This window comes from Coturnix japonica, linkage group LGE64 (assembly GCF_001577835.2).
Source record: "Coturnix japonica isolate 7356 linkage group LGE64, Coturnix japonica 2.1, whole genome shotgun sequence".
NCBI classification, from domain to species: domain Eukaryota; kingdom Metazoa; phylum Chordata; class Aves; order Galliformes; family Phasianidae; genus Coturnix; species Coturnix japonica.
The window spans coordinates 106738-120343 of record NC_029545.1 but is presented as its reverse complement, the minus strand read 5'-3'; the positions used below and the strand labels follow the sequence as shown (position 1 = coordinate 120343).

At 48.5% G+C, this 13606-nt stretch overlaps 1 protein-coding gene and 1 long non-coding RNA gene across 8 annotated transcripts in view; both read right to left on the bottom strand.

The window, feature by feature from the left end:
• The window catches only part of LOC116652401 (butyrophilin subfamily 1 member A1-like), a 12832-nt gene extending 11880 nt beyond the window's left edge, over nt 1-952 (bottom strand). For all 7 annotated transcript variants that reach the window (XM_015887123.2, XM_032441127.1, XM_015887124.2 and 4 more), the window contains exons 1-2: nt 854-952; nt 105-200 (exon numbers count right to left, since the gene is read on the bottom strand). In XM_015887123.2, the coding sequence (XP_015742609.1) occupies nt 105-177 (73 nt within the window). In that variant the 5' untranslated portion in view covers nt 178-200; nt 854-952. The remainder of the gene's footprint in view (nt 1-104; nt 201-853) is intronic.
• A 9707-nt stretch (nt 953-10659) lies between these two features.
• On the bottom strand, nt 10660-11335 carry LOC116652468. The gene is made up of 2 exons (XR_004305490.1): nt 10994-11335; nt 10660-10787 (listed from the first exon to the last, which is right to left on the bottom strand). It is a non-coding gene; the product is annotated as an uncharacterized LOC116652468 (long non-coding RNA).
• Between the last annotated feature and the right edge of the window lie 2271 nt (nt 11336-13606).

Below are 13606 nucleotides of genomic sequence, written 5' to 3'. Positions count from 1 at the left end.
CCTCCCTCCCTCCCTTCCTCCCTTCCTCCCTCCCTGCCTGCCGGCCTGCCTTCACTCCTTCCTTCATGAGAAGCTCTCACACACTACAGGGAGGAGGCATTTACCTGCGTGAACGCTCTGGATCAGAAGCATAACACAGAAGAGACAACTCATCTCAGGACTCTTCATCTTCCACATTGTTTCTTGCAATGCTTTTAAATCTGACCCAAAAGATAATTCAGAGTAAGCAGCAGCAAAATACAAAGCCACATGAAGAATCGTAGAGTTGCTGATTCTATCCTCTTTTTTGATCTCTCTTGCAAGCAGGATGGGTTACATTTGTACCTATGTAAATTTATCTGTAACCATCAACTCTTTCACTTTCCCCCATTCCCTCAGCTTTTATCGCTGAGCACAAAGTCCCATACAACATGGCAAACCTTTGGTCAGCTCTCTTGGCTTTTCACTCTTAATATGTTGTCCACCATAAGCCCTATTCCCCTGTGCTGCTTTAGGCGATGAACTAGAAGTGTGTAGATGGGAGGAAAGTGGTTTTAGTTTGCTTTAATTCACTTTGCTTTAGTCCTTTATCAATTACCAATAAACTACACAAATCTCCCCTATACCGAGCTGGTACCGGTACCCCTATACTGTTACTGGTAGTATCAATAATTCATGCATTCATTTCTTGTCCTCCTCTCAACCAATGAGCCTTTTCCCGTATCATTTCCCCTCCTTCCCCCTTTACACAGGGCTGCCAGACATGCATTCAAATCCACAGCAGCCAACAAATGGAAATACACATAATTTGAAGTTATGGATCAGAAGGGAATATTACAAAACAAAAGATAGAAATGGATATATGAGAATTTACCTGCGGAGAAATGGGTGAACTCTTAAATTCAACTGGAGCTCTGACTGCACAGTTAAATATAAACTGCATATGGCTTAAAAACAAAGGCAATTATGAATCACATGAAAGAAGGCGGTGCTGGCATTCGTCCCCATTGGTAGGACTTGGTTGCTCCTCTTTCTGAACTTTAGCACTTTCCTATTGGTCTTTCCAGTTTATCTAAGTGACAACAGGGCAATTCTGATGTAGAAGGCAAAACTGAAGCACTTTTCTTACTTCTGCTGCCCTTCCTGGGCTCAGTTCCACCCTTTTAATCCCAGTCCCACTCCTCATTGAGTGGCACAGGACACAGGGAATGAGCCTGTAAATTATCTTCTGCTCCTTTCCCTGCTGCAATGTGGGTCCTTTCCCTGCTGCAGTCCTCTGGGATCAACCTGCTCCACACTAAAGTCATCCCCTCCCCATTGCATTGGCATGAAATTCAACACAACCCGCTGTCCAGCTCAATTCCACTTGATTGAATGTTCCTCTCAGTATCTCTATGAGGACATTACAAGAGACAGCATCAAAAGAAGAGCAGCAAAACAGCTTCAACTGCTTTCTTATCATCCACCAGGCTTGTTAATTCATTGTAGAAGTCTATCAGATTAATAAATCATGATTTGCCCTTCATAGAGCCACGCTGACTGTATTTAATCACGTTCCTGTTTTGTTTGGAGAGTTTTCTCCATCTCCTTCCCAGGGACTTTCAGTGATGAAACTGTTTGGCCTGTAGTTACCTGAGTCTTCCTACTGTCTTTCTCTCTTCTTTCTCTCCAAGCCACTATGAGATTCCAATGATAATTAATTGAGAATGGTCTTTCAATGACATCAGAGCATCAGCTTCAGAGCTGGTGGATACAGCCCATTGGGCTCCATTGACTTGTGTATGTCAGATTACTTTTGAGCACTCCCTTACACGGTTCTCCTCCACCAAGGGCAGCACTTTACTTCCTCCTTCCTCTCTTCACTCTTTCTTGAAGAAAATTCAGTTTCTAAGGCAGCTAAAAATATTACATAGAATCATAGGTTGGCCTGGGTTGAAAGGGACCACAATGATCATCCACTTACAACTATGTGTAGGGTCTCCAACCAAAAACCAGGCTGTTCAGTGCCATATCCAGCCTGGTCTTGAATGCCTTCAAGGGGCATCTACAAGCACCTTGGTCAACCTGTTCCAATGTGTCACCATCCTATGGGTGAAAAATATCCTCCTAATATCCAACCTAAATATTCCCTTGTCTTAAAACTATTTGAAAACATTAAAACCATTCCCTCTTGCCCTATGACTATCAACTCACATACACAGTACTTGCTGCATTGTATTTCAAGGAAGAAACAGTTGTGAGAAGTAATATTAAGAGGTAAGTCCAGTGAAAACCCAAGAATGTCTGTATTCATAGGCATGGTCTACTTCAAAGTTACCCTCATTTCAAACCAAGTTTTCACAGTGATATCTGCCAAGACCCAGGGACAAAAGGTCTCCATTTACAACAAGAAATTACTGATATTACAATAAAACAGCATTTGACCTTCAGGCAGAGCTGCACTTTAAGTTAATCTTTAATGTGTCTTTGTTTCGGTTTCACTGTTCGGAGTTCACGCTCTTTGATCTACAGACTTAAGATGGGGAGTCCTTTCCTTACTGACAATAGCTGAAATAAGGCTCAGTGTTGGTTATAGGCAGTGGACATCCGACTCTTCCTCTCAGCAAAGTACCTTTTGATTCTAACCTATTGGTAATAGGTGAACGGTTGGACTGGATGATCTTGTAGGTCTTTTCCAACCTCGGTCATCCTATGATTCTATGATTTGATATGGGGCTCTATGGGACTCTATAGGGTTCTATAGGGTTTCTATTACTATGGGATGTTATGTTGAGGTACATGGTTTAGTTGGGAGCTACTGGTAATAGGTGAATGGTTGGACTGGATGAGGATGATCTTGTAGGTCTTTCCAACCTTGGTGTTTCTATGATTTTCTACAGGGCTCTACAGGGCCCTATGGGGTTTCTATTATTATTGGATGTTGTGTTGAGGGACATGGTTTAGTGGGAGCTATTGGTAATAGGTGAATGGTTGGACTGGATGGTCTTGTGGGTCTTTTCCAATTTTGGTGATTCTATGAATCTCTATGGGTCTCTATGAGGCTCTATGGGGTTTCTATTATAATGGGATGTTGTGATGAGGGACATGGTTTATTTGGGAGCTATTGGTGATAGGTGAGCGGTTGGACTGGATGATCTTGTAGGTCTTTCCCAACCTTGGTGATCCTATGACTCTAGGAACATCGTGACAGCTCTCCATTCATTCATGCCATGCAGTAACTACTCTGAGCTCTAGGACTGAGAGCAGTGAAATTCTGCCTGAGGAATAAGGACGTGCTCAATGCAGCCAGCCAGGCATTTCACAGCACCTCAGTGCTTGGCCATGGGTCCCAATGATTCTCACAGTGTATTTGTAAGCAGGTTGGGAAGCTCACTGTCACTCCTTTATTTGCTAGGCAGAATCTAATTGCTTGCAACTGGGAACTTGTTAAACCAGTGCAAGGAGCAGCGCACACTCTTCCTTCTCTATGAGATCTGGAGGTGTTTCTCCCTCATCTTTGCTTTCTTCCTCCTTGCTTTATGCAAAGGCAGAATCAACGCTGTATTATCCTTCAGTTTAATGGCAGAATCAGTTCATGTGATGGTGACAGTAAGGATGAAAAGCCCCAAAAGCTGGAAGAGAAAGCGGCTAATGGATGTGCTTTCATATACCAAGGGCTCTGTGTGGTCTTTGGGTTTCCTTATCTGTTGGACAAGCTTATGGCAATAGCATCATTTCTATATGAACCAGAAGTTCCTCAAAATGACAGTGAAATTTGCTCACACAGGGGCACAGATGTCTTAAATATTCATGAGCATGAATATTCATGGGCAACAGGCAGAGCAACACTTGGTAACCATTAATGTTACAATACATCTGGACGCAGATTGATAAGGTGATTAAGGACTTATCTTGCCTTGAGATAAAGCACATCAATTATGGCAACACTTGAGAGGGTGATCTAAAGACTCAGTGCAAGCAAGTTAATGGATGGGAGCTGTCTGCAATAGAAGGTACAAAACAGAAGGGCCAGGTTAGGTAAGTTAGGTAATTGCTTTTGAGTTTCATTGTGGGTGTTTGGACCACAGTCTGGCTATGACACAATGCAAACCTTTGCCTTTGGTCTGTGATCATCCATGAAATGCAATGAAATGGGGGGATTCAGAGCAGTGAAATTCTGCCTGAGGAATAAGGATGCACTCAGTGCTGCCAGCCAGGCATTTAACAGCACCTTCCAGCTGGAAGATGGACAAACACAAGGGGGAAATCCACACATCTCAAACCCTGCCCAAACTGAGTGGAAACAGCCTGTTTTCATCGTCCAACCCAAAGCAAAGCAACTGTGGTTACGCTGTACAAGGAGGTGACATCCTTTGCAGCCTATCAGCCCTCTGTGCTCACACACCTCTATGGGTTTGGTCCCTCAGGTTGCAGATGGAGCTGCTGCAAGCCCAGCTACGTGCAAGCAAAGCCATCACAGAGCAACACATCATAGCAAGCAAAGCCATCACAGAGCAACACATCATTGCAAGCAAAGCCATCACAGAGCAACACAATGCACTCTCTATTTGCAAGCAACATCACAGAGCAACACATCATTGCAAGCAAAGCCATCACAGAGCAATACATCATTGCAAGCAAAGCCATCACAGAGCAACACATCATCCTGAGGGAGCGGTGGGGTGAATCTGGTTCTCATTTCTAAACAAAAAGAGGCGTCACTGTGTGGGCGATGCTGTATCTGGCCAGGCTCTAAAAAGGGGGATGCAAAAATAGCTCGGGCTGATTCTGAGCACACAGCAGGTTCATTGCTCAGCACAGAGTGAGCTCTCAGCACATGGCAATGCTTTGTGTGTCTGTGCGTTGCATCTACCCCTCTGTTGATCCGCTCCATGTGTGGGTGCCCAGAGCTCCCAATGGATGAGCTCCTCCATTGGCTGAAGCAGTGGTCCTGCTCTGCCCTTTGGATTCAACATCAGCCCCACATCTAAGCAGGGATGTGTTCTCAACCCTATTAGGACAGTGAGATCTCACTGGGGACAGCAAGACTCTATTGGGGTAGGGAGACAACAGTGGGGTAAGGGAACACCAGTGGGGTGAGGGAGACCCCACTGGGGACAGCAAGACCCTATTGGGGTAGGGAGACACCAGCGGGGGGGAGGGGACACCAGTGGGGAGAGGGAGACCCCCACTGGGGACAGCAAGACCCTATTGGGTTAGAGAGACACCAGTGGGGTAGAGGGGACACCCGTGGGAGAGGGAGACCCCCACTGGGGACAGTGAGACCCCACTGGGGACAGCGAGACCCTATTGGGGTAGGGAGACAACAGTGGGGTCGAGGGGACACCAGTGGGGAGATGGAGACCCCCACTGGGGACAGTGAGACCCCACTGGGGACAGCGAGACCCTGTTGGGGCAGGGAGACACCAGTGGGGGAGAGGGGACACCAGTGGGCACAGTGAGACCCTATTGGGGTAGGGAGACAAAAGAGAGGGATAGGGGACACCAATGGGGCACTGTGAGCCCAGATGAAACTGCCTTGTGGGACAGAGGAGTGGGGAGAGGCACTGGTTTGATTTCACTACAGAGAATGAGAATGAAATGATATCCTTTGTATTGACAACAGCAGTGATAGTGAATGCAAAGGAGCTTTCTGCTGATGTACTTGTGCAGGTGATTGAGGATATATTACAGCACTGATGGCACTGAGTTGCTTCCAGGCTTCTCATTGCTGGGATGCTCCCTAGAGGGTGAGATGGGGCTGAGAAGGCAGTGGGAAGAGTAAAGGAGCAGTGGGAATATGGAGCAAGCACAGAAGAGATGCCCTGCCTGGCACAGAGGGCTTGTATTTCAAGGGACCTTGTAAACAAGGTGGACGGTGATTGATTACACAGCTTGATAGTGGCAGGATAAAGAGAAACGTTTTAAACTAGAAGAGGGGTAAGTAAGGTGAGATGCCTAGAGTAGCAGCTCCCCATCCCTGGAGGAGCTCAGGGACAGGTTGAATGGGCCTGTAGGATTCTAAGATTCTATGGTTGGCTTCATAGTCTTTAAGGTCCCCTCCAAATCAAACCATCTCTATTATGGTTGGCTTCATAATCTTTAAGGTCCCCTCCAAATCAAACCATCCCTTTTATGGTTGGCTTCATGATCGTTAAGATCCCCTCCATATCATACCATCTCTTTTATAGTTGGCTTCATAGTCTTTAAGGTCCTCTCCAAACCAATCCGTTCTCTTATATGACTCTGTGAAGGACTGGGGGTGGTCAGGAGGATGAAAGGAGACAGAACAAGGAGGAGAGCTGACCCATAGAGATCAAAAGGACACTGCATTAAGAATGAGGCCATAATCAGATAGAAGAGGTGGGGAAAAGAGGGAGAAATTTGCTGCCTTCAATAAACAGGAAATATGGACCATGTTGAGGTGTCTGACATCCCCAAATAAAAGCGGAGGCTCTGCAGACACAGCGGATGCATCGCGGGCTGCATCGCAGCCTCTGACTGTGGGTTAACTCTCTTATGAGCTGCAAATACAACTCAGGACAGGTCCTAGAGCTGCAGCACAGAGCTGTGTCCATCTGCACCCAACTCAGAGCAAAGCAGGAGTCGGGAGGAGAGATCTCCAAGAGATGTGGGGGCAATCAGGATGGGCCGTGCTGTGTCCTTCTGTCCCTGCCCTCCTGATGCTGCTGGTCGGTGAGTTGGGGATGCCTTGCGTTGTAGGAGCTGGGAACACACCAGGAAGAGGCTTGGGGTGGTGCTGAGGGTGGAGGTGGAATAGCTGCATAATGGAGACCTGATCCAAATATATGGGAGATAGGAATGCTGGGTGCTTTGGAAAGATAGGGAACTGTACTTGAAACAAGAAACACAATGCAAGTGGAGCTGAGCTTGCTCAGAGCAGCTGAACAGAGACATGCAGGTGGGATGGTGCCTGCTCTGCAATGGGGACATGGGATCAAGTCTGTGGGTAAGCAGGACATTGTCCCTCTAACCAGAGCCCTCTCTGCCCCAAGGTGCAGGTACCGCTGTGAGCACCCAGGACATCTGCAGCTCCACGGCTGATGGTGAGTGTGAGAATGGGTCCAGAACATGAAGACATGGTGGGTGATGAGATGGAAAGAGAGAAAGGAATTGAATCATCCCCCACTGAATTCTCATTGTCCAGCCCTGGAGGTCAGATTCTCCACGCACTGCAATGCAGCGAGTTTCTCAGCTAATGATGCTGTGGGTATCTCTGTGCCATCTCTCCAGGAACCCTCCAAGCTCCAGTCCTGGTCCTGAGCACTTCCAGAGCTCAGGAAGGAGATGTCGTCCTGGCTTATTGTTTCCTTCAGAAGATACCTGCTACCCGCATTGTCCTCTGCAAGGATGGGGTGCAGGAGTACACCGTGAAAGCCCAAGAGGACATGGTCATCTACTCCATGCCAATGAACGTGTCTGCAGGAAGCAGTGGGACTTACACCTGTGGGTACCAGCAGAGGGATGAGAACCATTGGATAAGGAGCTCTGCCCTCAGCACTCCCTTGGTCCTACATGTCTCAGGTGGGACGTGACCCCAGGGGCTGGGGGGGCTGAACATGACATGGATGTCCCATGAGCCTGGGCAAGGGAGCTCCAAGGGTTATTCCAATGTCTTTATGAGCATATGCATGGGAAACTGGGGTCATTTCCAGGAGTGAGGTTGTTACTTGTTGTGTGAGTTCCTATGCAGCAACTTGATTTTGCTGTTGCTATAGTGTGGGGATGGCCAGATGTGATTTCCTATGGAGAATCAAGATGGTGCAATGGCCATAGTGTGGGGATGGCCAGGTGTTGGGATTCTTTGGGATCTGGGTGCTTCCAATTGGAAGAAAGCCTCCAGAAAGAGCCTTTGGATGGTGTTAGGAGGGGAGATGCAGGATGCAGTCTTGCCAATGGGATGCTGCCATTCCACAGAGACAGAGGAACATACATTTTCATTGCCAAGGAAAAGGGATTGTTGTGCTGCAGTATCAAGCAATACACATATCCATCTCTGCCAGGCACTTCTTAATTCATTATAGTTAGTTAATCTATCCCTTGGGTAGCAGAGATCCCATATTAGCCCATGTGTCCCAAGGGATGCAGCTGGCTCTGTGGTTGCCTGCCCAAGTCTGCACACCTTGCCCCATAGCAATGCACTCAGGGGTCGTGTCTATACAGATCTGGGAGCACTGGGTCACTCAGCCCATCCATTTGTCCCCCCAGGCCATGGGTCCATCTCCACAGCAGGCAGAGCCCCCACAGGTGAGGTACAACCCTTTACTCCCCCTGTCCCCATCCCTCCCCATTTTCCCCTGCCTCCCCATCCCATCACTACCTCCTCATCCCAACCCCATGTCAGATTCACCCCCCTCTGACCATATCACACTCCAAGAACCCCATATCTCCTCTCCATCCCCATCTCCCCACTCTGTCCCCAGTACCCTGCGCTCTGCCTGATCCCGCAGTCATTGCCTTGACATCACTGGCCTTCACCCTCCTCCTGTCTGCAGCCACCTTCTGGACCATCAGGAAAGGTGAGGGCTTGTGGGATCCTTTCCAACCTTGTGATTCTATGATTCTAACTGTATGGGGAATCAATGAGGCCGTCACAAATCTGATGAGAGACTCTTCTTCTTGTAGGTGTCTGCACAGAGAGATGCCAAAGGTGAGTAGTAAAGGGTTGGGAGGGGATGTTTGAGGGCAGCTGGGACTCTGCAGTGTTCCCTGTGCATTCTGTGGGTTCATCCATGACAAGAAGTCACGGCCACTCTGTTGGGGAAGGAGGCATTTCCTAATGGAAATATCCCCAATAACCCCCTGGATGAACAGAACTTAGAGATGGCCACAAGGAAGCATTTCATGTTGGGATCATTTGCAGTAGGATATGGATGTGTGGAGGATGACAGATTGGCATGGTGTTGGATCAACCTCAATGCCCAGTGCAAGGAGGCATCAATTCAAGTGAATATCAATCCAGGCCCCCTCCCAACAAACACACACCCCAAACCCATTTCTCTTTCCTCTTCAGGCAGCAGAATGATCCCAGCCAGCAAATGGAAGCCACCAACTATGGAGAAATACAGTGTGAGTGCTGGGCAAGCCCTGACCATTGGGATCCCTTTCCCATAGACTTCCATTGGCAGTCACATCAATTCCTTTCCTGATGCTCCATTTATCAAGGGGCAATTTCACCACGGTGCCTTCGTCCTATTGTCCACAGTGACTAAACCCCACTTGCACAGAGGGTCTCATGCTTCAGAATCTGCTTTCTCCATATCCTCCCCCCCTTGTGCTTTCATGTCTCAAAGCTCAGCTCCATTGTGTAGTATATGGCTTTTGTCTCTTAAGTAGCCACAAAGGAAGGATGCTGTGGTTGGGGACAGGGGATGTAATCCCACCACGTGTGAGTCTTGCTCTGTTTGCAGCTTATATTTCATTGCAGAGTAGCAGGGGGAAATGTGTTGGGTAAAGAGAGAAAATGCCTCAAATGATAAGAAAACACCCCAAAATCCATCATCTCTGCTCCTCCAAATCTTCCTGCACAGAGAGGGGAAATGGGGATGGGCAGTCAGTCCAGAGCACAGAATCTGCTGCCCAAACCAATAGTGGGTCTCCCCACTTCCTATATGAGTCCTGAGCTCCCATGCTATGTTTTTTCCCCCCACAGATGCCACATCAATGACTTTGAAGGGCACAAGTGAGTTGGGTGCGTCTCCCCATGGAACCGAGGTGATAAGCCCCCTAGATGTGCCATTTTATTGCTTGTACACCTTCTCATGCATCTTTTCTCTTCTCTTCTCTTTTCCTCTTCTCTTCTCTTCTTTCTTTCTCTCTTTCTCTTCTCTTCTCTTCTCTTCTCTTATCTTTCTCTTCTCTCTTCCTTCCCTTTCTTCCTTCCTCCTTCTTCCCTTCCCTTCCTTTCCCTTCCTTCCCTTCCTTCCTTCCCTTCCCTTCCTTCCTTCCTCCGTTCTTCCCTTCCCTTCCCTTCCCTTCTCTTCTCCTGGTGCATTTCAGGCTGCAGCTGCAATAACGGGGCTTTCCTTTCTCGTCCATTGTCCTGTGAAGCAGATGACCAGCAACAGAGCCCCATAGACTGAAGCATGCTAAGGGAACTGGGACTTGTCACGGCCTCTGTGTTTCTTTATGGAAGGCTCCTGAGGCATTACATGGCGCTCTTAGGGTTTATGGGGTTTGCTCTCATGTTACATCAACCCAATAAGATATATGACTTGCTTATGGGGATTGCTCTCATGTTACCTCTAGCCAATAAGATATATGACTTGCTGATTGGGATTGCTCTCATGTTACCTCTAGCCAATAAGATATATGACTTTCTTATGTATGGACCACCTGAAATATCAATAAAGGATCAGCAATATACCAAATAGGAGCATAAAGGTATGTCACACATATACATGAATGGCACGATACAGCCACAAACGCGCTCTTCTCTCCACCCACACCTCTGTATCCACAACAACAGATCTGGGTGAGCTTTGCTGCATCATCATCTCACCATGGTCTTCAGTCAAAGACATCCGCATTGATGAGCTGTGGTTCTGCATTACTGCTGTGGCTTCAGGTGGAAGAAGTTCTGCAGATGCCCAGGCTGGTTGTGATCTATCACAGCCCCTATGGACACGCAGCTGCTCTCAGGGTGCATCCATAGAAAAGAAGTACACAAACTCCATTGGGTTCAGTGGGGTTTCATGCTTTTATTGCTCAGGGTCACCTCTGCTGTGCTTCCCCTGTTGTTCTTGCCATAGAAAGGGGTGGACAGCCTCTCACTTTCTCATCATCTGCCTTATGTGCCAACTTCAGAGCTGTCGATTCAAAACACAGACAAGGAATTACAATGGCCCCACAGCACGACCACGCAGCATCCCCCATGGGATCATGGCAGGAGGGGAACTGCAGCCAGAGCACCACCAGCAGCACTCTGGGCTTGCATTTCCCCTCCATTGCCATGCCTTATGTAGGCAATAAAAGCACCTTCAACCTTTAGGGCCACTACAAGGGCACAACTCACCTTCACTCTCCTCCTTTCATCCACGTTGGCATCTGCAGGGAGATCCTGAATGAGTTTCCAGCCATCAGCAGGGAAGAGACCTTCCCCAGCCACCAGCACCACTGCACCCATGGGCTTCCTATGCCAACATTATTCACCGTTACAGCTCCCTGCAATGGCTGCTGAGCTCTGCATTGCGGCCCCACGGTAACGCCCTGTGTTGTGGGGTGGCTGGTTTTGCTGCTGTGTGATATTGGGTGGAGGCTGCTCTGTTGGTAAGAACTGTCCTCACCCCCATATGAAATGCTCTGAACGTTTAACATGAAACACTCAGAGCTGGTTTGGAAAGTGAAAGTGCTGTTAGTTCACAGCAGGGCCAGCAAAAGAAATGGGGACTGTAGGGCAAGTTGAAGGCAACCTGATCATGTTTGATGGGGAGGATTAGAGAGAAGATAGCTGGATACTGTAGGGACCATACCCTGACAAATTAACTTGATCAGCTGTTAATTAATTCATGTGATTAATACTGACTTATGGGATCGTGTCTGCATTGTACTCTGTGCCTGGAGGTTAAAGGGTGCACAGGGAATGGCACTTACAGTAAGAAGCGTGGTCAGGAGAAGGTTCCTCAGCACTACCAGCACTATGGGGACAGACAGAGGGAGCAGAGAGAAAAGGCATTGAGGTTCCACAACCATCCAGGGGCCATTGGAACTATTGCCATGGATAAGTGCCTCCATCCTCTATCCCACTGCAATCCCTACACCAGGGAACCCACGGACCAAGCTGACACTGCACAATGTACAGCAGCCCAGGGGCCCAGATGCCCACACATAGACCAGCCCAATGAACAGCCCGTTGCTGCTCACCTTTGGCATCTCTCTCGGCAGGCACCTATAAGAAGGAAAGTGCCACATCAGAGCTGTGAATCCTCATGGATCCCTTACTGCTCCCATCAGTACTAACCTTTCTTGATGATCCAGTAGGAGGCTGAGGACAAGAGAAGGGTGACGGCTGCTGATGCCACTGCAATGACTGCCAAGTCCAACTGGGTGTAGGCAGCTGGGAACAAAGTGATGGGGACTAATTAATAGGATGGGGACAGTGGGATGTGATGGGGTCAGAGAGGAGTGATGCAGACACTGGGGTGCGATGGGGATGTTAGTGATGGTATGAGGACGGAGGGAAGGGATGGGGATACAGTAAGGGATGGGGTTGACAGAAGCAAGGGGGAGCCTCTCACCTGTATGTGCTGATCCTTTAATGGAGTTGGACCCATGGCCTGGGGGGACAAATGGATGGACTGAGTGACCCAGTGCCCCCAGATCAGTATAGACACGACCCCTGAATGCATTGGTATGGGGCAGGGCATGCAGGTAACCACAGGCAGCTCTGTCCCTTGGGACACATGGGCTGATGTGGGATCTCTGCTACCTCTAGGAGATAGATTTTCTAACTACAATGAATTAAGAAGTGCCTGGCAAAGATGGAGATATGCATTTCTTGATACTGCAGCACAACACTCCCTTTTCCTTGACAATGAAAATTAGAGAGGACTTGTATCTTCCTCTGTCTCTGTGGAATGGCAGCATCCCATTGGCAAGATTCCATCCTGCATCTCCCCTCCTAACACCATCCAAAGGCTCTTTTTGGAGGCTTTCTTCCAATTGGAAGCACCCAGATCCCAAAGAATCCCAACACCTGGCCATCCCCACACTATGGCCATTGCACCATCTTGATTCTCCATAGGAAATCACATCTGGCCATCCCCACACTATAGCAACAGCAAAATCAAGTTGCTGCATAGGAACTCACACAACAAGTAACAACCTCACTCCTGGAAATGACCCCAGTTTCCCATGCATACACTCATAAGGACATTGGAATAACCCTTGGAGCACCCTTGCCCAGGCTCATGGGACATCCATGTCACGTTCAGCCCCCCCAGCCCCTGTGTACCAACCAGCCTGGAGTCACGTCCCACCTGTGACATGGAGGACCACGGGAGTGCTGAGGGCAGAGCTCCTTATCCAATGGTTCTCATCCCTCTGCTGGTACCCACAGGTGTAAGACCCACTGCTTCCTGCAGACACATTCATTGGCATGGAGTAGATGACCATGTCCTCTTGGGCTTTCATGGTGTACTCCTGCACCCCATCCTTGCAGAGGACAATGCGGGTAGCAGGTATCATCTTCTGAAGGAAACAATAAGCCAGGACGACATCTCCTTCCTGAGCTCTGGAAGTGCTCAGCACCAGGACTGGAGCTTGGAGGGTTCCTGGAGAGATGGCACAGAGATACCCACAGCATCATTAGCTGAGAAACTCTCTGCATTGCAATGCATGGAGAATCTGACCTCCAGGGGTGGACAATGGGAATTCAGGGGGGGATGATTCAATTCCTTTCTCTCTTTCCATCTCATCACCCACCATGTCTTCATGTTCTGGACCCATTCTCACACTCACCATCAGCCGTGGAGCTGCAGATGTCCTGGGTGCTCACAGTGGTACCTGCACCTTGGGACAGAGAGGGCTCTGGTTAGAGGGACAATGTCCTGCTCACCCACAGACTTGTTCCCATGTCCCCATTGCGGAGTAGGCACCATCCCATCCGCATGTCTCTGTTCAGCTGCTC